The following is a 27,651-nucleotide window of genomic DNA, read 5'->3' as shown; positions in this document are numbered from 1 at the left end:
ATGATCTCTGCTCTCAGCTCCACCAGCTCAACCTTTCCAAAAGCACTCCCACCTCTCCTGGATTTTGAACTTGCTCAGGCACAAGAACCTCACTTTTTAAAGGGGCATCTTCCTGCACCACAACTCTCAGATTGTGCCCATAGGGCTAATATGTAAAAGCAGTATTTATTTTTAAATACTTTTCCACTTTACATGAGATTTTAGTTCCAAACAACATGCATCAGCTTTTTTTTAAAACTCACACACAAACAATTTTTGTTATCCAAATACCCTTTAGAAGCTCAAAGGCTGACATACTAAAACCAAGAATTCCACTTGAAAAATATATGTATTTCTAAATTGTTTATAAGGAAATATATATATGTTGCTGGTCCATTGATATGGAGCAAAAGCTTGTACCTGAAATTAATTAAAATAATCATATTCAGACATAGGCTTGTCTGCTGAAACTCAACATATTGCACCTCTCTACATAACTGCTGATTTCATGATCATCTTTGTAGACACAAATCAGGTGATTGGAAAGGGCTTTTTTAATGTGTTTTTGTTGTGTTCAGTTTTTTTTAACAAGTAGGGAAAAAAATTCATTCCTGAGTTAACAGAGAATGGGATAAAATGCCTACATTTTCCATCTCAGATGAAACTGGATGAAGTCATTCACTTCATTTCCAAAGGACATGCACTTGAGGCACGAGAGGGGAACAAAGGGAACCAGGTATAGCTACGTGTCAATGTGTATAAATATACTTGTAGAGAAATATATCCATACACATGAAGAATAGTGGGAGAGGGACAGCAAGACATATGTAGCAGCCCGGGAGCAGAAAGGCTGGGTGAGGCAAGGTAATCCTAAGGGCAGGCTGGAGGAAATGTGACATTCCCTTCCCTCTGTGAATGCTGTGATGAGATCTGTTCTCCAAAGTGTTTTGATGCAGGTGTGGTGTGGATGATTGAGACAAAAGTGTCATTCACTGAGGACACCTGAACTTGTGTTTCTAGTGAGTGAATCAGAACTGTGTCCATTTTGCTATTGCCAAGTGCAGCTTATTCAGCTCTCCCAGAAATTCCAGAAATCCAGTCTCCTGGGCAGTCAGTGGCTGCACTATTCCATCTTCTTGTTGGGATGGAAATGGGCCATTGGAAAGAACTGGCATCTGCCTCTGAAAAACTGGTGGACAACTTGAACCCTTCCAATCTTCAAATGAAGACATAAAAGTTGACGTCAGATTTCTCAACATTAACGGGAATAAAATAAAATCCTGGACAACTCTAAAGAGGTCAGTATTTTGAGTTTCTTGAAATAAAACAATAATTTCCCTATGTTCTCCCAGAAACAGTGACAGAGTACATGTTTTATAAGCCCTCTCAAAATGAATCATCCACTTTCTTGGGACAGCATCAGAACACACCACACATAAAAAGAATGAAACAACTCCTTCAGTAATGCATTAAGACACACAACTTATCTGTGACCTAATTTCCAGGGCCTTTTTTTTTTTTTCCTATCTGCAGAAACACTGAAGGAGCTGAACCTTTCTGCTCCTGCTGGCTGCCATCGATTCCCCTCCACCGCAGGCGAGGGCTCCTCTCCTCTTGCAAGAGCAAAACCATGGCAGCATCTGCTTCTCATAAGCACTTCTGTGCGTGTGTGTGAGCGTGCGTGCGTGGGGGAGAGGGGAACCTGCTGAACTGAACTCAGAAGTTTGTCACAGGGAAGGGTGGGTTTGGTTTTTTTCCCCCTTTTCCATCCCTCGAATTGTAGAAGCAGGGCTACTGCTAGGCACTTGGGCTTCTCCTTTCTCACTTGTTAGCACAGGGGACAATTAGGGACTGAGGGGAAAAGAAGAATTTCTTTCACTTTTGGAGTCGACAGACTGGTGTAAGAATGGCTACAGACAACAGCAGGTTTTTATTGGCACTTGTCCTCCAGAGTTTGCAGAAATTCCACCAGCTCAGTCCCAGGTTCAGCAGCAGAAACTCTGTGCAGAACAGTAGTCCTGGAGGGGAAAAGGCAACAGCTTCCCCCTTCTTCATCCCCACTAACCAGCAACTCAGATACAATCCACAAAGAAATTCCAGTGCAAATTGTGGGCCTGTTTTGTTCCTGTCCTGTTTGGCTTTGACATCTACAGGGAACCAGAGGAGCTTGTGAAGGGGAAGGCAGGGAGCAGACTGCTCTTGCTAGGTTTTAAACTATTTCAGGAAGTCAAACACACCTCAAAAATAAATGCTACCTTTTCTTTTGCTTCCCCTGCCACCCAAACTCTCCATCCCTAAAGTTCAAAGAGGACACACCATCTCTTTAATTTCCACTTTTGCCAAGTCCAAGGGGAAAAAAAAAAAAAAAAAAGCTTAACATCTTTTTTTCCTCCCAGTATTTCTAATACTGTCAACATTCCTAAGTCAGAACTCTTTCTCTTGAGATATTTCCTGAACTGTACTGTCCTGTCAAGGAAGTGAACTGTGGCAGCTGGAACTCCATTCCCTCCCATACAGTCTTCCCACTGCATTATGAATTTATTGAAAAATTGAGGAGCTAGCTCCACCAGAGCAACAATAATATAGAGAACTGTCATGAGAGTGAAATTTATTGAGAGAAAGAAATACTGATGGACTACAAAGATGAGGAAAAAAACCCCACCACATTTAATTCATCATCCCAACACAGAGACTACAACCTTATTACTTTAAAGCAATATTTAAGCATAGTCCATTCAGCATTTATACACTGTCTCAAACTTCAAATCAGTAAGGTAGAGACTTAAGGGTCTTGCCAAATTGTGATATAATCCTAATGCCTCCAGTGCCAGCATTTCAAGCCCTCTCCCTTGACAAGGGAGAATGCTCAACACCTCACAGGATCAAGTTCAAACAGCCTGGAGGGAAGCAGCAGTGCAAGGAACCTCGGAGTGGCAGGCACTTCCCAACACTCCCCCTCCCCTTTCACACACACATCCATGTGGTTTCCACCTGACAAAACTACATTTACAATGCTCAAGGCCTTAAAATTAACCTCTCTCTTATCTCAGCCACATGTTGTATCTTGGTTTTTCCACTGGCCAAGTCAGTGTCTCTCTAACAGGGCTGTCTGAGACCAGCAGTGACATAAATATAATGCTTTCTAAGAGCCTTGGGAAATACTGCAGAGGGACCCTGGGTGCACAGAGCAGAAAGGCAACACCTCCAAGCCATAGCCAGGACCCAGAAACCCAGGTGCTGACCCTGGGCTCCCCTCAGTGCCCCCTGAGCACACCTGGAGTCCCCCAGGGCTGGGCATGGAGACCGACCCCGCTGGGGCCCACGGCGGCCTCGCCACCCTCACTCAGGATTCACAGTGCCCACCCTGGCTCCAACCAAAGCCTTTATTACCAAGTCAGAGCCAAGGCCAAGGCCAGGGGGGTTCCCAAGCAGGAGGGCTGTGGCTCCACGTGGCCCCAGTGCATGCAGGCGTGCCTGGTTACAAAATGCAGCGCTGCAGCGGGGTCCCCATGAGCTCACAGCACAGCCCAGCCCAGGCAAACACACCTGAAGGCAACAGCAGCTCTCCTTGGGCTCTCCTTGAGCTGCTCAGGCCAGCTGAAAACCTTTTGTTTCCACAAGCCACACGTCTTTATAAACCTGGATTTATTTCTTTTTTTTTGTTCATTTTCCCTGAATATTGGTGTTCTAAGTAACCACCTTGAAATGGCTTAGCTGAAAGTCCTGCCTGTAAGATTTTACTGATATTTATGAGCACCATAACCCATAGAGAACTGTGTTCAACAGCTTCAATGGATCATAGATGAGGCCCATATTCGTGTCTGATTGAAGAGTATTTGGTCCATTTTGAAAGAATGGATGGGTGGGAAATGCAGTTGCTGTAACCTCAAACTTTGCTCTATGCTAAAGGTGTTGGCAAGCTTCTGACAGTCAGCACAGCACAAAGCCACCTTTAGATGCAAGAAAAACAAAACCACTTTTACTACAATCTAACACCAGGAAAAAAATATTCGGCTGAAACTTCAGGTGCGAATTATACTTGCTTAAGCTAGAACAAAAGGACAAAAACATCAGAATCTAGTAATGTGGAAACAAAGGAGTTTAGCTCTTTAAAAAGAAAAGAAAGATAGACATTTGAGGTAACAAACAAAAAAACCCAAAATGCACAAACACATCACAGACATCTAAAAATAGCATTTTATACATTTTTGCCAGTGCTTCTCTGAGAGCAAGTTCTTTAAACAGAACTTAACAATTTTACAATTTTTTTTAAAAAAATATGTCATCCTAAAATAGCCCATCAATCCTTACCCAAACTTTCTGTATTTCTACAAAAATAGATGCACAAAGAGCTACAAAATACTGTATTCCTGAAAGAAGGCGCACTGTAGTCGAGGGAGAGAGTCTTTTTCCTGACTATTGAGACTGTTCATAAAAATATCAAGCTGAACAAAACGAAACACTGTTAAAGGAGCAGAAAGGAGTTAGGTTGCCCAGCTGCAGCAGGCTCAGATGAGGAAAGAAAGAAAAGTTAGGTTTCTGGTTTTTTTCCAACACTGTGGGACCCATAAACGGCCTTACAAATAAAAGGCTCAATAGCAAAACCAGAATAGTTGGCTCTTCATCTTCATGTGTGTCCTTTGCTCCACGCAGAAGGAGTCAACCACTGCTGTATCACCCACCCAGCTCTGCTGACTTCAGCTCTAGCTGGTCTTAATTTCTCTGCACCTCAGAACCAAGCAGCTTCCTTGCTCTTGTCCTGATGCTGTAGACCTATGTTTCAGAAAAGAAAAGGAAAATAATTAATATTAGATTAATAATTCAGATGGTTTTTTCTTCCCCCTCCCCAAACAACTGAAGTAAAGAAAAACAAGTTTTGAATTAAAAAAAAAATTAAAAAAGAAAAAATCCCCCAGCAAATGACAATTTAACAGTTGAAAGGACTTGTTAGCAACAGTGTTACTGCTCCAAACCTTTTAGTTTACGAGGGGTAAAATTAAACCATATTGAAGTTTGATTCTGGCTCAAGCACTTCAGAAATGGTGATAAAATTCCTGCATGCACTTCCTTGGCTTGAGCTCCTGTGGAACATAGCATGGAGTGAAAAAACCCTCCATAAAGGTCTGCACCAATTATCCAGTAGGCAGCAGAGCAATCTTTCCAGCCACAGACACCATCTCCTCTAGAAAATGCCTGGGACACTTCAGGATTTCACAGTTTCTGTGGCATTTCACCTCACAGAGGAGAGAGGGAAAATATTCCTGCAGCAGGCAAAAAATCCCAAATAATTTCACCTACAGAGTGCAACATTTCCAGCCAAGAATGGCTAGTGCTTCCACATGGGAAAAATTAATGGTTTTCAGCTTGCATTTGTTATGAGTTCCTCTAACATTTTCCTTTGTAAAAAAGTGAGGACTACCTAATAAATGTGGTGCTATGTTGTGGCTCTAGCCTTATAGACTTGGAACCTGCATTATAATCTGGGATTTCTCTGCTCCAAAAGGATCCAATCTCTCTGTTCACACCTAAGAGGGCATAAACCTCAAATGCAGGCAATAGAAGGGCAGGTGCAGATCAAATGTCTCCAAGAAGATACATTCTTGCTCATTTATAAGGAAAGTAAAGGACAGAGATGCAGGCACATATTTTCAGAGGTTGCAAGGTACTCAAGTCTCAATGCTTTAAAACTTTTCCTTTAATGTTTTGAGGCAAGTAAATTACATTTCATGAAAGGAAGGTACATTTCCCACTACAAGTCACCATTCCTGCTATGCAATGTACCAAGGCACCTGACTTGCTAAGAATTGAGAGTTAATTTCACCCCTAATGTAAATAGGTGACACTCCAGACCTCTGTGATGTTGTAACCACCAGAGCTCTGTGCTCATGTGATGTTTAACCATGTGCTAGGCATGGATCTCATTTCCAAATCCAATCACACTGTGAATATGAAGGAAGACCCATAAGTTTTCAGAAAACTTACAGGCAGGCATGGAGGGTTCAGATCTGACAATTACCTCCCTGCTTTACGATTATAAGCAATTAAATATTTAATGATGATCAACATTTCAGAGCTGAGCTGCAAAGCAATTAGCACTCACATAAAAGATGAGAGCATATGGCTCTATCCTTGTGAGGATTCACAAGGATGGGTACAAACACTTCTGTGTTCAGCAGTGAAGAAAAAGGGAAAGCAGAGCCCACAGTTGTGGTGCCCAAACCTTGTTTAGTGCTTTCTGCTCCATTTCATGTGCACTTGTACCTGTTTCTGCAGACTGGGAAAACTGGGATATCCCTCAGCTAGAGCATGCCTATAAAAACATGTGCAGAGGCTCTTTATTCAATGAAGATGTCTCCTTGTTGCTTAAGAGCTATTTCTTTCCCTGGCAGCATCATACACAGTCATAATGAACTGCTGTTCCCTTCAAAGCTCCCTCAAAGCTAGTGATGACAATTTGGGGCTATTTTTCCCTTGCTGCTTACAGTTTTTTTAAACAAAGATAACCCCAAAAAAAAAAAAACCCCAAAAATAAAAAAACCAAAAAAAACCACAAAAAACCCAAAAAAACTTTCAGAGCATAAAGAAGTCATTTAAGTTCACCAGTGGACCACTAAAGGATACCAGAGGCCATGGAAGCCTGTAAGAAGAGAAACAGGTTACATGGCTCCCAGAAGCTTAAAAAAATGACACACACATGTTTAAGAGATCTTCCACCTGACAGCAGCAAGTGGTAGAAAGGGAGTAACTAGCTGAACAGGCACCTTCCCAGGCAGGTGTCTTTGCAAGGCACAAATAACTGTAACAAGGAGATTTAAGGTATAGCTACAGACTCTAAAAAGCAAGGGAAAACAATTTAAAAAACCAAAGTTGTCCTATTTACAGAACTGAATGTGGAACATTTTCCATGCCTTCTCCTCATTAGATTCCTATCTCCTTCAAGGCAAGGCCATCTGCAGTCCTAACACAGAATCCAAGGCTGGCTACTCAGAGCTTCCACCTGCAGGGCTTTCCTTTTAGCAAGGAAATCCTCCCTTGCACTGCATGACCCAGCACTGCCACTCCAGCCAATCCCCCTTCCCTGGACCACCCACATTAGAGCTAATTGCTCACAAACATTATGCAGGTTCTGTGGGAACATCTAAGCAAATTTAATGAATTGTGACAAACCTGTGGGATGTGTGTGACCAGAGACAAATTACAGAAGGATTGGATTGGCCCCTCAAACTCCAAATTCAATGTATTCCACTGACAGGCATTTCCAAAAGGGGATTTTCCACAGTAAACCAGGACTAAAGGATGCTGATTAATTCACCTAAATTTGAAATTATTCACCACAGTGTGCATAACTTTATAGGATGAAGAACGCACACCTCAATTTTAAATAGATTTACAGCCATCACTCATGCCAAAGTCCTGCTTTGCTTTTAGTGTGCTGGGGCTGCAGGGAGCACATCTGTCCCACAGCAGGACAGGATATCCTCCTAGGCTCTGCAGTGGCAAGGCAAGATGCCCTGCTGTCCTCCTCATGGGCTGCCTGCAGCACAGCCAAACCCCACTGCTCACCTGAAGGTCCTGGGGTGCAGGACACCTCCCACCCTGCTCCCCAGGGAAGCACTGATGGCTACACCCACCAGCAACACTGACAGACAGGAATTCCCCTTCCCAGCCCCTGATCTTAAGCACTGGATGTGGCTTAAGCACAAGCAGGAAGCTTTAGTGGTGGCACTGGATTACAGCTGCAGCCCTGAGCCACAGGCAGAGCTGGAGACAGCCTAAATTTGCTTTGTCGTGCAGGGCAAGCAACTGAGGCCAAAATAAAAAAATCTCTGCTTATTCCAATATCTTCATATCAACACTTGACATGAAATGTACTCTTCTATTGAGCACTGTAGCTTGTGCACTTTGGGAAAACACTACACAGCAGCAGACACAAACCTAGCAGGTTTTAACAGTTCTTGATACAGAACAGCACTCTGTTTAATTGCACTTGGACTGATACAGAAGCTTGTAAAAGGGTTAATTTGCAGCCTACAACGTGAGGATTATGCGCCATTTAACGGCAATCAGGTAGCTAAATCCTCCTTCATCCCCTAAAACAGGACCATGTAAGTTCAAACAGATGTGCCAGACAGATCAATAGTTCGTCAGCTCTGTGCTGATGTCCCACACAATGTGTTCTGAACCATAAATTCCCAAACTACACCGTGCATGCAGTGGGAACCTCCTCTTAACCTCTGAAGTGATTTGGCATCATCCATTCCTGAGATGGATTATTTGGCTTGGCATGGCAGAGATGCAACAATGTAGCTGGAAGAGGGTAGGATTACAGCCAGCCTGCCCTGATCCCAATACTATCATTCCACATAAATCAGCATGAGGAATTTTGCAGATGTTCCTGCAATCCCTGTGACAGAAGCACAAGAAATGTGGCCCACGGTAAGAGGAGGGAGAATCAGTTTTTAAGTGAAGGACTCCAAAAGGCAATGTCCAGGTAGAGACCAAATAAACCTTTTTAACAAAAATCACCTGAAGCTCATGGAATCTGATATACTGACAGCTCCACAGGTTATTTTCTCCAGGGATATATGAGCAAACACTTTCAGAAGTGACGTATTTTTGCCACTATGTCCTTACCCTACTCTGGAGAAAGCACTTTATGTCACTAAAAGCCAGTTCACTCTTCCAGGCTCTTGAGTGTGTAGCCTCTCTCTTGAGATAGCTCTTTGACATTCGAGTTAAATGTAATGAAATGCTGTGTGATGTAGAGATTTATCCAGCATAATCTGCTTTCCCTGAAGTGCACATCAAGCAAGTGCTGGATGTGACTCCATGTGCTACTCGAGCAACTCCTCCTCTCCCCACACTTTCCCTGGGATGACTCTGCTGGATGTGCACACAAAACCCTGAGGCAATTAAGCTCCCTCTTCTCTCCATGCCTCGAGTGCTGTAACCAGAGCACTTGTCTCAACTGCACAAGCTAAAGGCAAGGCTGAAAGGGGAGCTCAGCCTTCTTGTCCTTCCCAGCAAGGCTCTGCTTGGAAACCACGGGAGAGATGAGTGTGCAGGGTAAGAGAGCAAATAATTGTAATGCCACAGGTTTCCACTACCTGCTGTGTTCTAATGCTTGCACCCTCGTTTCCAAAACTGGGGCTGCCTAACAGGGTGTTGCTGTTGTGTTTCAGTGTGTGACCCTTCTGAACAGCCCCAGACTAGGGAGGCATTGGTCTGCTGAGATTCTCTGCTTCTTCAAACCAGTCACACGTTTCCCCTCTTTGCTTTTCCCCACAGGAACTCAGAGACTAAAACCCACACAACCAAGCATGGGTCAGAAGTGAACAGTTCAGATCTTTTCCACTGTCTCCCACGCTGAGAAACCAAATGACAGGCACTGCCAAATCAAGATCCTAACAAAATTAGCACCCAACTGTACCCTTCCACAGGGATTTTCACAAGGAGCAGGCAGCACCAAGCCAAAGCTGTGTTTGTTCTCTAAGGCAGTGCTAGAACCCAGTCCTTTTTGAGGTACTTGCTCTTAAAGAGAAAAACAGCTCACAGTCTAGGCTGTACCTAAGCCAGGCAGAGGCTTCTCCTGACTAACAATTCCTTACACAGTTCTCTGTTCCACCCCCAAAAGGTTAAGCCAAATACCAGGGCTCTGCAGGTCCAGGAGGGCTTGTCCCTTACACAGTGGCAGTGGCAGTCTGCTCATGCCTCAGAGAAAGCAGCTCACTCCCCTTAGGGGGTTTGTCACAAAGGAAAAATAACGATCCCAGTCTGTAACGTTAGCTCATCATTCCAAACCCAAAAGCATAAAATATAATTATTCTTGTTTCGCTGGTTTAGCTAGAAATGTTATTTATATATAAACTGTCCACTGCTAAGAATCCTGATTAGCTTTTTCTTAGTTTTACTGACATCAAGACAGCAAGTGGCATAGTATTTAGAGGAGATTACTGGTTCTCAATTGCTTCAAAGGGAAGAGACAGATTTGAATTAGGTTCATAGTATTTAATTTTTAAGAAACAGCCTTTTTTGCCTCATCCATTCTTTGATCCCCTGCCCACTAGTCAAGGCAAAGAAGTGCTTCTCACACATTGAACCAGTCAGAGAGCTATCAAAAATGGAGACAAATAGGTACTCAAAAGGGAACAAAGATACAAACCTAGTGTTTCCTTAATCAAATAACATATTGTCTTTAAGAAGTACTAATCTGCAAGGATTGCTGCTGGTGAGATAAATATCAAAGCAAAAAAGGAGCCCTCAGTGGGGCCCATGAGCTCCAGGATGGATGCACTGGGAACTGTCAGTCACCTGACTGCAAAAAACTTCAAACCCTGAGGGCTGCCAGACTGCTGCCAGACTGCTCCAGAGACTGCCACTCAAAGCTCACAGACACAGATGGAGTTCATGGTCTGCACTCCAGACTACAGACCCTGCAGTAAAACAGATTTAATTCACACACCTCTGCCTACACCCTATAGAAAGATGTTTAGATTGATGGTAAGCTCAGCTCAATCAGCACCTGTATTCTCCATGTGACAACTGGGAGGAAACACTGAGATGTTCCACCTCAAGATGCAGTCCTCATGGACTGCAAGTTATTAGTTCATCGGAGCTAAATATTGGTGGATGCACATATAAACTAGCTGAACAAACAGAGAACTTCCTCATGGAAGCATAATTCACATTTTATGATGATATTTAAATAAAAAGGAACAAACAAAAATTGCGGATTGTGCCACAACTCATCTGGCTTGAATGGGACCAAGGCAGATAAAGATCTCTCAGCAGAAGGCACATTTGAACTAGCTGAACAAGCTGGGAACTTCCTCATGGAAGCGTAATTAATATTTTACGACGGTATTTTAAAAAAAAGGAACAAACAAAAATTGCGGATTGTGCCACAACTCATCTGGCTTGAATGGGACCAAGGTCTCTCAGCAGAAGGCAGGGAGAGCTGCCCTGACAGCAATTACAAGAGGGATTCCCACATTTTTGAGCATCATTTTGACACGGCTCTGAGAGCCAGCCCTGCTTCAGCTGCGGAGAGCTCACCTCTCCGCTAAAACAAGTCACAGACGACAATGACGACAAAAAAATTACAAAAAAAAATTTAAAAAAATTAAAAAAAACCAAGCCATCTTACCTGCATCAAACCCAAAGCTGGGCACGATGTCCACCGTTCCGTGGAAGGCTCCGGCCCAGGCTGAGGTAGCGCCGGTGACGGCGGCAGCAGCGGGCTCTGCCTTTGGCCCGTCGCCCTGGGCAGGGGGGATCCTGGCGGCGCGCACCGAGGGCACCAGCAGCGAGCCGTAGCGGGGATCGCGGTGCGCGCCGGCGTGGGGATGCGCGGGGTGGTGGTGGTGGTGGTGCACGTGGGGGTGAGGGTGGTGGCGGTGCACGTAGACGTCGTGCATGTGTGCGTACGAGGGGCTCACCTGAGACGCTAAGGGGTAGTGCCAGGACTCGGAGGCGGCCGGGGGAGGAGCTGGGGCGGTCTGGTGAAGGCCGTGTGCCGGCCAGCTGCTGGGGTCTGCTGCTGGGAAGGTGCCTGGTGCAGTCACGGGGAAATCGGGGTGCACGCCGCTTAAGCAGGGTGGAGGAGGAGGCTGGTAAGAGCTGGTCCAGAACGAGGTGGGGAATCCGCTCCTTTGGCTTGAAATTGTGGAGCTTTCTGGTGGGGAGGAAAGAAGGGAAGTGTGACTGAAGCTGAACAATGCATCCCAGGACAAAAACCCCGCAATGATTGCTGCTCTCTGAAGTTTTTTAAGGCTGAACTCAAGCTTCCCCAGTAAATACACAGTCACTGGACATTGAGGTAGGAAGATTTGTCGCTCTGATTTTTTAAGATTTTCTAAGCCTTCTGATGTTTACATTCTTGTAACAAACTTTCTCACACACTTTCTGTAAATAACTTATTGTTTTGCACTCTTTTATGGAGGAAGAGAAATTTGATGGACTGTTGGTTTGTCCAGTGTCATTGGAGAGGTGGCACTTTCACCCTCCAATCCACTGTCACTTTTGGAAAACTATAAATGTTGGAGTCAGAAAATAAACTTCCCTTTTTTCACCTTGAGAGCAGTGGTGTGTGCGCTCCTGTTGTTTCATGTCCTACAGTGACAAAGATTGTCTAGTCCCATTCCCCTGTTCAAGTGGGGTCACCTGGAGCAGCTGTCCAGGACCAAGTCCAGCCAGATTTTGAGTGAGCTCCAGACTCTGCAGCCTTTAAAAAAAAAAAAAATCCCCAAAAGCAACAACCAACCTAAAAAATCCAACAAAACAAAAAGTTTTCTTGTATTCAGATGGAATTTCCTGTTTTCTAATCTCGGCCTATTGCCTCCTGTTCTGTCAGCAAGCATTGCTGAAAGGAGCCTGGCTCCCCCATCTTCATTCCCTCCCATCAGGTTTTCACATACATTAAGATACCTCCCCCCCCCCCCCCCCCAGAAGATTTTTCTTCTTCAGGCTATAGAATCAGAGCCCTCTCAGGTACAGAAATTGTGAGCAGATGCTAACTCCTGCCCAGACTAGAGCACATCATTTAGAAAGGCAGCTGTTGTGGCTGCAAATGCTTCAGAGAAAGAGAACCAGCTCACACTGCAGAACAGGAAACATTTGGCTAAAATAATACCTGATTTTCTCAAACTAATTGCATGCTTTGATGGGATAAAGGTCATATCTAACACAGCTTATGTTATTCCTTCATAGAATATATCATGATGCCCTCTACCCAATAGGATCATACAAGCAGAACCATCTATGTAGCTCAAAAAGATTTTTGTCAGAACTAAAAGACTTGCTGCTTCTTACAGCTAGGGCTCAGATTATATTTAAATGGATTCCAATACCTCTACATTATGAAATCACATTCTAAAAATTCCTCTTGTGAAGGAGCAGTTAGTGTTTTTGATGTGTAGCAAAGTCTTGGCTTCTCCATTCTCGCAATCCTCTTGCCAGCTCATGCTAGAAAGTACTGCTTCTTGCAATATTTCTCAGCTCCAATAGGACTTTTTTTTTTTTGGTCAAAGATGGAAACATAAAAATACAGAACTTCACCTCTGATGAAAGAACAGTCATAAAAATAGCCTATGGAGAAATAAAGCCAGGGAAGTTTAGTATTTGATGAGGCGAGGAATCCTCTGTTCCTCATAACTTTTACAAAAGTTTTTTTCATTTTTTGTTAAATTACCTTTTGTTTTGCTTTGTTTAATAAGCAGCTGGAATGAGACTTGGGTGAAGACACCATTGAGACTGAACAGATTCTTCAAACACTCCTGCCTCTGAACTTTGCTTATACAAAAATATTTTGGAAGCAAAAAACTTGAAAGTGTTTTTTGACTGCATCACTAGGACACTCGTGTCTCTGTTTTAAAATCCATTAAAATCATAGAAATTTTTCCACACATCAGTTGGCTTTGATTTAGGCAGTTTTTCGAGTCTGATTAACTTCCGATATTGGAAGCAAACTCTGCAAACATACCATGGACAAACGTTGTGGATGCTTTGTGCCAAAATGCTTCAGAGGCTGCAAAGTTATCTGGCAAGCTGCACTCCATGGGTTTCTTCAAAAGGCTGGGCTGCTTTTACCAATGTATTTTTGTTGCAATTCATGCTTGAAGACTACAGAGAGCTTCAAGCATATTACAGAAGCCTCAGCACTCCTCCAAAATTGGTATTGTTCCTTGTTTGTAAACCATTCCTTGTAAAAAGGGATTACTCTGAGATGGAGAGTATGTATGGCTTGTGCTGTTGGCAGCAGGGCTGATACAAAAAAAAAAGCAAACTTCATATCCAGTCTGTTGTTTTCCACACTACTTAACAGAAGAGCATAGCCTGACAATGCTCTGCCAGTATTCTGGAAAATTAACCTCTGTAATCGAGTTTTTGAAAACTATCTGGTTGTTATCTGCATGGAAAAGCCCTAAATCCAAAGCTCTGCACTTCAAAAAAGCACAGAAAACCACAAAGTATCTGCAGGACAGCTTTAGTAACAGGAGAGAGCACTTTAAACCACTGTATCTGCCAACGTGAATTCATCCCAGATTGCATAACAGCTTGGCTTTACCAGTCAAGCAGGAGGTCCAGTCCACAGCAAACATGTTTGGTCATCTCCATTTTCCAAACCCATGCAGGTTTCACAAAGCCATCCCTGCCTGACACTGTCAGGGCCAGCCCCCACTGGCATCACTGAGTGTGCCCACTCTCACTGGGAAAGGTCGGTCCTGTCACTGGACACAAAGGCTCGGTCCATGTCACAAACATGCAGGAAAATTTCACCCACCCTGAGTGCCCAGGGATACCTGCCTCTGTGGAACATGGAGAAACAGCCATGTCCACACTGCTCTTGAGAAAGAAAAAAAATCAAAATTCAAAAATCTCTGTGCTTCCATGGCCTTTCAGCAGGCATTTAACAAAAACTGCCAAGAAAGACACTACAGTTACCACAATTTCCTACCCTAAGTACAGGGAGGCAGGGACAAGGCAACATCCCAGGGACCATGAAGTTGTGGCTGATGCAAATATTCACAGTGGCCAACCCAAATGTTCCCAACACACCCTGACAACACACCAGAAGGGCACACACTGGAAGGGAGACAACATATGGAGCTTTCTGTAGCACAACATCAGCTCTCACTTAAGGCAAGAGGAAAGAAAAGTAAGATAGAAAAACAACCCAGCTCTTTCAGCAAGGAAAAACATGTTGACAAAAATACCATTAAAGTAACATTAGTGTCAAGGTGTCATTAGCACCAGCAAAAGACTTCAGGCAGCTACATCCTAAAATTCAATATTCACATTACCTGAGCCTGCCATATAGAACATTTTATAAAAAAATCAGTTCTCAAAATAATTTTAGCCTAACCTGATCAACATGCAAATGATAAAAACTTGCTCTTTTCAGAACACATTCTAGTTTTTATATGTAAGCAAAATCACTCCTAGAAACAAGCAAAAAACCCCTTGCAATAGCACCTTAATGATAAAATCAGAGTTTGCATTTTTATCAGAACACCTTAAAAAAAAAAAAAAAAAAAGTCCAAAACATTGCTAATCCCTCCTTTCAGATAAAGGAGAAAATGCAGTGAGCTGGGGAGCCAGTTCATGCTCACACACTTTCCACTGAAACCTGCATCTCCCAAAGCAGCTACTGCAAAAAGTACTTCTCTTTCTAATTTATCTCTGAGTAAGAAACTGACAGCATTCTGACTACCCATGAAGGTTATTTATGGAAGAACCTCAAGCTAATGATAATTTAACTTCTTTAGGTAATGGGACACAAGCTCACATTCTTGTACTGGAACTGAGCATCTTTGATATTGTGCATAAACCAGAAGACCAAGCTGACAGCATTGCTCCTTCCACCTGGCTTTCAACTGGAATATTTCAGAAACCCATCTGGGCATGATAAAAGCTCCTCAGCTTCTCCTCTCTGGAGCAGCAAATGCTGTCAGCTCCCAGCAGCTTCCCCAGGGATCTCCATGCCCCTCCAGCAGGTGCAGGGATGGCACAGGGCGTATCTCCTTACTTTATTCCCAGAAGATGTTCAGGACACGCCGACCTCCATTCCCCACTGAGGACATGGGGCACACAGGGTCAGGGGCAGCATGGCTGGAGCACCCTCACACCAGGCCACTCATGTCCCCTGCAGAGCCCTCTGGGGACAGCTGTGAAACCACAGAGGGGGGACAGGGAAAAACAACAGGGCATGCCTGAGGCCAAAGGGAAGACACGCGACCGCACCCACGGAACATCCCCAAGCTCACTGAAGGGGGCTTGCTGTGGGCACGGGGTCCCTGGGGACTGCCTTGATCCTGTTGCTAAAACATTTATAGCCTGTCTGGGCCATTTATAAATGCTCCAGTCTCCTTTTTAGTAAGCATAGGTTGAATCCTGCTCTCAGTCGAGTCAACGGAAAATTTCCCATTAACGTTAATGGTCCCAGCTCAAGCCATAAATTCCTCCAGCTCCCCAGCCACTCGTGCTGACCTTTGCTTAAACTTCCTCGGATTTGTCATCATCCTTCTGGAAAGCAAGTTCTTCTGTGCTATTTCTCTCTTCACAGCTGTTTCCAAATATCCCATCTCTCTTTAGTATCTGTGGCTATCATCAGTGCAGTCTCACCTCCACATCACTGATTAGGAACACCACTGCTCCTGCTCAGATCCCACCAGTACCTCTCTCATCAACTCAGTGTAAGGCCAATGCTCACCATTACTCATTTGCTTAGTTTGCACCCCTCTGCCAATCCATGTCAGGATGTGATCAGAAACAATGCAGCTGTGAGGCTCTTATAAAACACCCAGACTGCCACATCCAACGAAATGCAAACAGCATCTTATTGCCAGGCTTTTTCCAATGTGGAAGTCTTGTCTGTAAGGGCTACCAAGTGTCTCAGGCAAGATCTGCTTGTTGTCACACCAATACATATAAACTATATAAGGATTTATGTGCATAACAAGAAGACAGCATTGTTACTCACTGTGTTAGGATAGCGAGTAAATGCCTCGCAGAACCCACCACATTTCTGCTCCCTGCTTGGAGGCAGAGTAATGTCATGCCCATTTTACACCCAGCAAGCCATAATATCATCTGTACTTCTCCCACAAGAAAGCTGCAATGAGAAACACCACGTGGCTGCAGCCACAGGAGCCAGGGCTTGCCCCCCAGCCCATTCCATCCTGCGCTGGCTCCTCCCCCCTGGAAAGCAGCCGTGGACAAATCCTGATCACCTGGCAAAGCCACTTGAGAAGGCTGCAGAGATTTCCTTCACATCCAAGGCCAGCACCCCAAACAGCTTTGCTCTTGCCTCACAGGCCAAATTTCACACTTGAAGCTAAAAAAAAAAAACCCTCCAACCTCGCAGCAGACATTTGTGAAGCCCCCTCCCTCCCAGCCCCTGGCAGAGACAGGATATGGCAGGAGCTGGAGATGCCTGCTCCTTTCATGCCTTTGGCTGCTCTCTCCCCCTTTAACACCTCAAATCACTCAACCCAAGAAGCTCCTCAGCTCTTGGAGATTTGAGGGGGATTTTTCCACTTACTTCCACAGAGAAGCAGAATTTCACGTGCAATGCAATGTGTGTTACTGCAATGCAGCCTGAGTAAGCCACGCCACAGAGAGCGAGTTCCTGCCCCTCTTACCTCTCCACAGAGGATTCAGCCCTGCCTTGCTTTTGGAAAGGGCAGTCTCTGAATTGAAGCTACTGGCTTGGCTCAAAGCTCTCGAGAAGTGTTCATCCACCACTGAACCAATGTCTCCCTGGAAGTAAGTGAACAGGACACAGCGAGAGTTCAGGTACTCCATCTCGGCAGGCTGGTCTTTCTCATCCTCCTCTTGCTTGCTGGGAAGGCTCACTTCCAGAGACTCCTGCATCTTGTTGTACACAGCTAACTTCTTCTGGGATTAGAAACAAAACAAACAAGAGATATATCAGTGATGGCATTCAGCAGAAGCTCAACATATAGTTTCCTTAACAAAAAATAACTGAATACACTGAATAACTGATTATTCATTTTGTAATTAAATTTGGATTACCTGGACACTTCACACTGGCATTTCACAAAGAAGAGAATACCAGTGCCCACTTAAGAGTCTCTATTCCTCTCACACAGATGGACCTGCTTCTCAGGCATGTTTCACAACCACAACTTATCAGCACTGGCTTTCACTCAATACTTTCAAAAGAAAGCAGACAGGCTTGAACAATTCCCTCCTGACTCCCACCTGGGGAGGATATTCCATCAATAAAGGCTACAGAGGTCAAGCCCAGCACCGTGGAAGAGTGGCCAGATAGACAGCATGTGCCTTTCACACATCCAGCTGGGCAAGCACCAGGTTTCTCTGGGCACACTCCAGCTCAAAGTACAGGGCCCTCTGGCTGAAGCTGTAAAGGTGGGAGAGTTTCCTGCTTCCTGAAAAATTTTCTACTGTATTATCAAAATCCACAAAATGCATAAATTTTCACTCACTGACGACAGAATTTTTATCACAGGAAGTTATATCTAGGGGTGGTGATTGGGAGCTGGTCAGGGGTTTGAGAGCTGGGTTTCTTGGTTGGTTTGGGGTGGTTTGTTGTTGTTTTGAGGTTGGGGTGGAAGGGGTTTCTTTTCCTTTTTTCTTTTTTATTTTTTTAACACCAGCTTTTGGGAAAAGGGAAAAAAATTCAAGTCATAAAAAATTAAACATGTGATCTGGGGGAAGAGGGGGATTGACAAGTCCGCAAACACATGCAGAAAAATCCACCCCAAACCAAAAACACAGAGAAGCATATAAAAAACTAAAACCCTCACAAGCCATCTGTGAATGGCTATTTCAGAATATTCCCTCTCTCTCACTCAAATCAAACCTAAATGTCAAAATAAATGTGTGTGAAGATCCATTTTGCATGGAACATATTTTTCAGATGTTCCACTTTACAACTGTTTTCACAGGGAAAAAACCTCTCCCCTCAACAGTCAAGCTGCAGGAATCATAGCTTTTAGCTAGCCAGCCATTTCCACAGCTGACTTTACACACAAGCACTTTTAGGAACCCAAAAACAACTACAGTCCATATGCAGAAGTATTTCATAGCATTCCTATAGAATTACAGTTTGACTTATCTTTAATGGCTCGCTTGGCAACATTCTAGCACCATCAGAATCTCTTTAAGTTTATGGCTTTTTTACCCTTTTTCCAAAATAGTTGTATAGAAAAAGTTAAACAACTACACAGTCTATAAAGTTTCATTTTTTCAATAAATAAGCTTGTACAATTTAGAAATAATCGAAAGTCATTTTCTGACCTTGTGTACCATCAATACATTTAAATTTGGTGCTTTCTAAAATTACATCATCTGATACAAACTCTCTCACTGCAATACAAAATAAATGCTCTGGGGCAAAGTCTTAATTATGAACGGTTATTTTAAAAAACAACTGTAAGAAAGAGCTATTGACAAGTGGAATTAAAACCTATTATACTTAAAGCTCACGGCAACTTAAGCAATGTATCTGACATTCCAGCGGGTTAACTGATAAATGTGAAGCAGCTCAGTGATACCATTAATTCAGATGCTGTTGCACAAACTGCAGCGAGGGACCCAGGCTATTTTATTTCAGTTAGGGATATCCAGGCAATGGCCTGGATTTCCAGTAAATCTGTGCTTCACAAAGCAAGTTATACTGCAGCTCAGTTTAGCACAATATTACTTAGACTATTGGGAGAACCGCTGGGATTCACTTATAAAAGTAAATAAAATAAAAAAAAACCAAAACCAGCAAAATATAGTAAAACTAGAACTGCTAAAATGAAACAATCTGAGGCTATAAACATATTTTTGCAAATGCAGAATTTGGGGTAACCTACATTTTTTCTGGAAGCACTTCCTGCCTTCTGTAAACAAACAAACATCCCAGGAAAGTTTTCCTATTATTTGTTACCCAAATGCTTACTAGGATATCACTCAAAGTGAGCTTCGTGGTTTTGCCTGAGTAGTCACAGACTCCTGAGACCTCAGTAAGACAGAAACAGTTCTAGCAGCACTGCACACACAGGAGACACGTGCACTGGAACTCTGCAATGCATCCGCCTCAGCGACTTGGCCATTCCTGAAGCTGCACCACAACTCAGATCCTCTTAAAAACCCAGGACAGGTGGCTGGGAGGGTGCTTTTCTCATTTTTGGTTTTGCTTGGGCTTTTTTTTTTTTAAGTAGAGACAAAGTATGAAAGAGATGCTCTAGAGGAATCTAAACATGCCAGACCTCAAAGAGAGGCAGCAGACGTTCAGAGCTGACTCCCATCCCTACAGGTGCTTGCACTGATGCTGCAGCGATGCAAATGCAGACACACGCACGCAGTTACAGACAGACACACACCGCTAACACAGCCCCTGGCTTGACTTGGTGATCAGGAAGGAAGTCTTCCAATGTTCCTATACAGGGACTGGAGCTCAGGAAATTAAAACTTATCTCCAGAGTCGCTTCTCTGCACAGGAATGTTCCCCCTTCCCCAGCTTAAGAATCTAATTCGTTTTCCATTTCAACTCTTCCCTCCCCTCCAGTCCATAGACAGTCATTACAAGATGCTCTGAGCACTTGCTCCTCTCAAAAATACCAAATCTGACCTTTTTTTATGTAAAAAAAAAAAAATTCTAATGCAAAAAAAAAAAAAAAAAGATTGTAGGACCAATGGAGAAGAACAAGGCCTTGTGTGTGGATTGATTATGTACAGTGCAAAGGTGTGGTTTGCAGCGAGTTATTTGCAAAGGATGAGAGTTCTAAATTAAAAGATTTTTCAAAACAGCAAGCCCGTGATCAGACACAGATCTAATTAATTTGCATTTCAGGAAGAAATTATCAGCCTGTAATTCCAAAATTCTTTAAGTAAGACACTGCAGTGAGAGAGTTATTCAACAAGTTTTCATTGCATGCAATGTATATACATCCTTCCTACTGTATACATCCTTTGACAATGTGAGGGGTTTTTCCCCCCAACTCAACCAAAATACCCTGTTTGCACACAAATTCCCTAAATTTTGTTCTGACCTTAACAGTAACCTTCTCACAGTATTTTTGACTGCAGTTGTGTGAGTGGAAAACTATGCAAGACCATCAGCTGCTAAATGAATTTGTCCCACAATCATGGGGTGTGAGGGAACAAAAACAAAAAAAACCCACAAACACCAGGGTAGGTTTATGGTCACTAACCTCAGCTAGTCCAGTTTAACTTGTACTTTTTCATTTGGACACTTCTAGCATATATTTAAGCAGCCAACTGCATCGGTAAGATCTTTACAAAGAGTATTTTCTGACTAAACATGGTGTTATCTCTTGTCAATGTTCAGTACGTTAATATATTCATGAAATACACCTCTCCCTTCCTTACACTAGAGACTGATATTAAGCAGTCTCTGAAAAACAAAACGAAACAAACACCCAAAATCTTCTCTTGGCCAAGACACTGAATACAGAATTTAAATTCAGAATACAGAATTTAAGTGGAAAACAGGGAAATTCAGTGTCTATATCCCTTAGAAAACAGACCCTAGTTCATGGCTGAAACAGCACAATCTCTGGGTAAATTGAGCTTCACAGCCCAGGCTGAATTCAGCTTCAACCAACATTATATTATTTTTATATCATATATTCACAAACAAGCAATTCCAAAGCAAATTAAAACCTTTCACTTCAAATTGCACAACAAGAGGACACTGAAGGCCAACACCGTATCACTGCTAATACGGGAATATTAAAAAGGAAGTTTATTCTAAATAATCATTATCCTGTCTTCCTGAGCACTTTCACACCAAGAAAACATTTAGTCCAAAAATCTCACACAAAATCCTCGCCTTGACCAGTCCTGTTATTTTCTGACATACCCTACCCAGAACCAAAACTGTTCTCATGCAGCGAAATGTTGGCCACATTAAAGCCTGTGGCAAAGGTCCAACTGACTTCAAGGGTCCCGGGTCTCACCCAGAGTGTCTGGTAAAAATGTCAGAACATTCCTCTTTGCAAATCCAAAAAAATTCACTTCCAGCAGAAACCAGTTAGTAGCCAGCAAAACAACAACAACGAAACAAAACAACCATACTTTGAGAACAGAGAATGTTTTACTTCAGCCAAGTTTGAATCAAAAATTCAGGCCAGCTCTTACTTTTCACATAAACTGGTTGCCTTTTCCTACAATTTATTATCTCCATACATGCCACCATACAGCATATGGTCCTTTATGCTCCCAAGCATGAAAGTCTGGTGTGCCTGTGGCCACCTGTTACAGATTTTCCATTATGAGAAAAAGAACAGGAACCAAAAATAAAGAATAACTACACTGAGGAAACACTATATGACCCTACCCTGAGAAAAAGGCTGTCATTTGACATAAGCTTCTGAGAAGGAATTCCAGCAACAAACTCGAGGCAAATCCTCAGACAGCCCTCCATTTGTGGAGCTGTCTGCCAAGCAAGCTCCTATTGATAACACAGAAAGTATTCAAGGAAGAAGACAATTCCAAGCAATCAGGGCACTGAACACTGGGCCTGAAAGATGTGTTTATGGCACTGCCCTAAAAATATGAAACAGTAACTTCCACCCACACAAGGTGAGAGCTTGTTTTCAGCTGAGCCACTGGATTTGTAGAAGTAGAGCCCAGAGGTGTTGCTATGCTCTGCTGATGGAAGGAAGCAGGGAAAAAAGAATGCATTTATACACTTTTTGCTGTACATGTAAATAGAGATGTACCCTAAAGTTTAAAGGTTAAATTTTATGTAGCTAGAAGAAAATCAAGTAAAATTTGGTCCCAGTCAGAATGACAGAGTAAAGCAAGCCAAACTTTTTAAATCAGTGATGTCTCGTGGGATTGAGCCAAACAAAACCAACCAACAAAACCTCACACATAGGGCAGGACCTAACTCAGGTTTGACACCCTGTGAATGTGAAAGTAGATGAGCTTTATAGGTTATACAGCTTCCAGAGAAGTTAGTAGAGCAAAAGCAAAGAAATAGGCCTGAGAAAGAATCTGAACTGCAAAAATTGAATGTGAAGCCATGCTCTGCTGTTACCTGCTGTTAGACACTGCAGACATAAGCAGCAGCATAAGCAGTTTAACAAGCTCATCCTCAAAAGCTGGGGACACATGGTGCAAAGAATTGCACGGCAAAAACAAGTTACAGTAAGAATTTCACTGCAAAAACAAGTTACAGTATGTGAATTGGGGTTTAGCCACAGCCAGCTGACACAGCGTCAAATGTGACCTGTCCTTGTCTGCAACTCTGTCAGTTTGGAAGGAAGAGCTGCGTTAGTGACCTAAATTGCTAATGAAGACAAGGCCTTATCTGGACAAAGTCTGTCTATAGCACTGCCAGCAGAAAGTCTGACTTGAGCATATCACAACTCCTTATGCAAGACTTGATTCAGCAGCTTTGGCTTAGATGTTGGCTTGCCTCTACGTATCACGGAGAAATTCCAAAACTACCATTTACTGTAACTTCCCCTTCCAAAGGTGTTTAGCTGGTGTGTTAGTGAGCCTGGGTGAGTCCTACCTGAGCCTCAGCCCTGCAGCCTGCTGTGCCCAGCCTGTTGTGACACAAGTCATCTCCATGTGCTGGGAACGCAATGGGATTCTGCTCCAATTAAGTGTTCCCGGAGCCTCTCCGAATTCCGTTACACCCATTCCTCACCCAACCCATAGGAAAGCCAAAGCTCACTATTCCAGCTGCACAGCCCCTCAGCAAAGGGAGCAGCAAAGAGCATCTTCATTTTGCCACTCTGCAGGGTTTTACCCTGACGCCTGCACAGCTCCCCACCAGACACAGAAACACGTCCGTATCCTAACACCGGCACACGCTCGCTCTGTCTTTTGGCAAAGGAGTACGGAAATCCTGATTTATCTGTAAAATCAGGGCCACACCCCATTTTCATCAGTTCATTCTGGCACCATATGAGCACATATATATCCGTGTTTCGCTTACTTCCCTCCAGCAAGCACCCTGGACTTGAGCAATCTCAAAGATCTAAGGTGCTAAGCCTCTGCTCCCATTAACATTCAAGAGGAATTCAGGCTTCAGTCCACTAAGAGCTTTAAAAAAGAAAAAAAAAAAAAATCCCATCTAAATTAATTTGCCAGCAAGTCCTTTCCTGGCTAAGGATGGGTGAAAGCCACATTTCCAGAAAATCTGCCTTTCTGTGCAAGGCAAAAATCAATTCTGTGCTGATTTTAAGGGCGGAAAAAATACAGACACAGAAATGCAGGAATAACTTTAGTGTGGGGAAACTTTAAAAAGGCATGATGGACCACCCCTCAAAGCTACAACCCAGGTGCACACTAGTCCACCATTTAAAAGCAGTCTGAGACTTTCCATAAAAAAATAAAAAATAAAAAAGGAGACAAGCATTTGAAGCCCCTTCGTCTTGCCGCAGGCACAGCCACTGACCCACAGAAACATGATGGATTTGGCTCTCCAGAGATCCCAGAGCCCAGACACTTGAGCTCCACAGCTGAAGAGCTGCTTTGCTCTCTTTAAAGCACTCAAAACTGATGTCCAAGGCATAACCAATTACACATTTGAGATAGCTTTACTACAAATACCTGTGGAGATGCACAGGCTTTAGTTAAGGTGACACACCTACACCTCCTTGCCATGAGAAGAAAAGGAAAGCCAACAGCAGCAGAGCATGGAAGAGCCTTCTCTCTCAGAAAACAAACTGAAAGACACCAGTGTAGTACAATACCACTGAAAAATGCCTTGCTGGAGTCCTCAGATATTTTAAGGGTGAGCGCCGTTTTATCATCTCCAATGCAGAGACTTATTTTTAAGGTATCCCACTAATTCATCTTCCCTCACTGTTATTTTTAAACCATAGTTTTAATTCCAGCAAAGAGGAACATTCTTTACAACGGTCATCATCCTCACAAAGAGTGCAGGAGCGTTTTACATGTTGAACACATGTGTAAGAACCAAAAACCTGGCAACAGATTCATCTTTTTTTGTTACATTCTCTACCAGTTGATTAAGCATCTCTGACAGGACAATTCTGAAGGAACAGAGACTTGCAAAATGTCATTCGTTACCCAAACAATAAATCTTGATGCTTGAGGAGCTCATTCTATATTTACTTTTTTTTTTTAATTTAGAAAACATTGGATTCAGAGAAAATACACAAACCACTCTAAAGTCAGCAGCTGTTAGAAGTTTAGAAGTAGAGGGGGAAGACTTTCTTCAGCAACAACAGCTTGGCTTTTCAGTCTGGCATCCAAGTAGCTTGTGAAGACCCTTCAGCTTCAAGTGTGTCAGGAAAACCAGTGCAACCAGGATTCATTAAATTAAACTGTCAATAACACGTAGGAGAGCCACGTTTATAAAGGTTTTAGGTGGAAATGTGATATATGGCCAGCTCAAGACCTGTCTTGGCTTATCAGAGCTATCTACGTTTCTTGCCTTGCTTATCTACCTCTTCTTAAACAGCATAACCCCCAAGAACTCAGTTTGTTTAAAAATAAATTTCAAGAAGCTTCAGTGTTCATTAGAACTGCCCCTAGAACATTTTATACACGGCCCTACTTTTGGAGGAAGACATTTCATACCTATGTTCAAAAATAAAAAACACTAGCACTTGAATGTAACACTGTCATTTAACAGCATTCCCCAAACTAAGTGTTCTACAGATCTGGAAGAGAAATACAGACAACCACTTCCAGAGTTAAATGTCAGGAAGTTCAGCATAGTTTCAATTGCTGTTTTCTACTTCTAGGTCTCTCAGTCAGAGAATGAGGCTAATAGTTTTTATTTATTCATTTTCCCTCCAAAGCACACAGGCTGTGAACTGGACCTCCAGATGCCCAATTACAAACTTCTTAAGTAAAATTACTGCACGGACAGAAGCTTTGCAAGCTCTGACCAAGATTAGAGAAGAAATAATAGCAAAGGCACTCTGCAAGAGGCAGCACTCACAAGTTTTCCAGAGCTCGCGTTTAGAGTGAACATGAGCAACCTGGACAAGTTCACTGGGGTATCATTTTTGCAAAAGGGCTCTGTCTCCCAAAAAAAAGAAAAAAAACTAGCAACAGACGATCGGAATTTTAATGTTTTAGCCCATACTCGTGTCTCCCAGGCAAGTTGATACTAGGGGTCACTTCCCATGTACGGAGAAAACAATCCTCATGGATAATAATGATAAAACCTTATGGAATGCAGCAACAACCAAAAAATGTATTCTCAGATGACTACATTAGGGCCAAGTCAATATTAGTCCCACTTCACCCACGCACTGCATAGTCTAAAAATGCTGTCAGCCTGATAAGAATTTCCTGATTCACTTAAAAAAAAAAAAAAAAAAAAAAAAAAAGTACATCTGATCACCAAATTCAGCTGGTGGAAACTCGCCGCAGACGATCTTCCAGGAGCGCCGGGGTGAGCGGCGGCACGGTGCGGGGCGGTGCGGTGCGCCTGTCCGCGGGGAGCAGCGCGGGTCCCCGCCCGCCGGAGGTTCCGCCGGTGTCCGCGCCCGCGGATCGCACCGCACCGCACCGCGCCGGGCTAAGGCGCTGCTCCGCGCCGGCAAACGGGGCGAGCGGGGAGACCCAGCAAGGAAGGCACGACGGCGGACAGAAGGGGGAGAGGAGTAAGGAAATAACTTTTCCCTCCTGCCCCACGCCAGCTGAGCAAGCCAACATCCAGCCGCCAGATGCAAGAATTTGAGGGGAAATGCTTTTTGCTGGTTAGGAAAGGTCTTACCAGGCTCCGCTGCTCCGGGGCACCCTCGGCAGCTCCCCGCATCTCCAAATCAGGCCGGGGGCTGCGGAGCGCATCGCTGGCTGGCCGGAGCGGAGGTCTCCGCCCAGGGCAGCCAGCGATGCGCCATGCACCCGCTGAGGGAGGGCTTCCCCAAAAAACCCCCGCACCTCCCAGTCCTCCGCACCGCGGCCGCTGGCGCGGCCCTGCCCTCCCCGCGGCTCACCTGCGCGCAGCCCGCCGCGGGCGCGGCCAGATAGCGGGGCGCCCCGCACGCCGCCGGGGCGGGCTGCTGCATGGCCACGTCCGAGCAGCTCATGGCCGCGGCCGCCCCACGCCACCGCCGTCTCCCCCTTCCTCTTCTTCCTCCTTCTTCTTCTGCTGCTGCTGCTCCCGCTCCCCGGCGCGGGGCGGCCGCGGTCGGGCGCCGCGCAGCCCCGGCTGCCAGCGCATCTTCGGCGGCCGCCGCGCCCCGCGCCCGCACTTATAGCGCGGCGTGGCTGCGCGGGGCGCCCCGGCAGCCGCGGCGGCGGCGGCGGCAGCGCCGCGGGGCGGGGACGGCACCGCGCCCCGCCCGCCCGGTCCGCGGGCGCGCAGCACCTGCCCGGCCCCGCCCGCGGCGCCGAGCTCCCCGCGGGTCGCAGCTCCGGGATCGCGGAGCGCGGCCCTCTCGCTCCCGGCTGCGAGCGGGAGGCGCTCCGGTGAGCTTTTCTGGAGCAGAGAGGGCTCGCTGGAGTAGGTGTCACCTGTATGGTCCACGCTTCGACTCCCCAGGGATTCATCCTGGAAATTCATCTGGGAGGAAGGAGGAACCTACGTGTTCCGCAGGAGGATGGATGTATGTTGGATGCAGACTGAACTAGCCCGTAGTCTCTCTTCCCTCCCCATATTTGTACCACAATGTTTAAAAAATAAAAAAAAAAAAAACAAAAAAGTGTACTTCTCAACTTGAAAAATAGATGGAAAACTCGAATCTGGTTGTAATAACATCAGTTGTATTCAAATATTTTCCTGGCCTACCTCTGCGTGCACATTTCTGCCAGCGAGCTGCCCTGCTGCAGTGCTGTGTTTGGAGGCTTTCGATGCCATTCCTCACATGGAAAAGACTATGCCTTGTTAGTATTATCCCAGCTTATGAGCCTGGCAAGGATTTACACTTGTTTGCTCTTGTGTTCTTCTCATCAGGCCTAAAGTGAATTATTTGAAGTTTCTGTTTCACAAAATTTGTTTTGAAGTTTACCTACATTTAATAGTGGCCAGAAATTGAAACCTTTGATCAAAAATTCTAAATGTATACTCTCTCCCTCTCTTTGCATATATATACGCACAAACACAGATACATCTCCTCGGCCAGAACAGTTAGATGAATACACAAGGTTAAAATAGCTCTGTCTGACCCCAGTAGGATTCACTTTTTGTAGAAAGTGTATCACCAAAAACATTCAAACTGCAATACTTTGAAC

The 27,651-nt window shown here is 44.3% G+C and overlaps 1 protein-coding gene across 2 annotated transcripts; it reads right to left on the bottom strand.

Annotated features, from left to right (window-relative positions):
• Positions 1-146: 146 nt before the first annotated feature.
• VGLL3 (vestigial like family member 3) lies at positions 147-26,507 on the bottom strand. 2 transcript variants are annotated; one of them, XM_050978406.1, is made up of 4 exons: positions 26,415-26,507; positions 17,121-17,376; positions 11,126-11,653; positions 147-4,752 (listed from the first exon to the last, which is right to left on the bottom strand). In XM_050978406.1, the coding sequence occupies exons 1-4, from the start codon at positions 26,505-26,507 to the stop codon at positions 4,709-4,711; spliced, it is 921 nt and encodes a 306-aa protein (XP_050834363.1). In that variant the 3' UTR covers positions 147-4,708. The 2 variants fall into 2 exon arrangements, with proteins under 2 accessions (XP_050834363.1, XP_050834369.1); XM_050978412.1 differs by lacking the exon at positions 26,415-26,507 and adding an exon at positions 26,192-26,267.
• Positions 26,508-27,651: the final 1,144 nt, after the last annotated feature.

Source organism: Serinus canaria, chromosome 1, assembly GCF_022539315.1.
Source record: "Serinus canaria isolate serCan28SL12 chromosome 1, serCan2020, whole genome shotgun sequence".
Taxonomy (NCBI): Eukaryota; Metazoa; Chordata; class Aves; order Passeriformes; family Fringillidae; genus Serinus; species Serinus canaria.
Note: the sequence above shows the minus strand (reverse complement) of the source record. Positions and strands in the feature narration are given on the sequence as shown.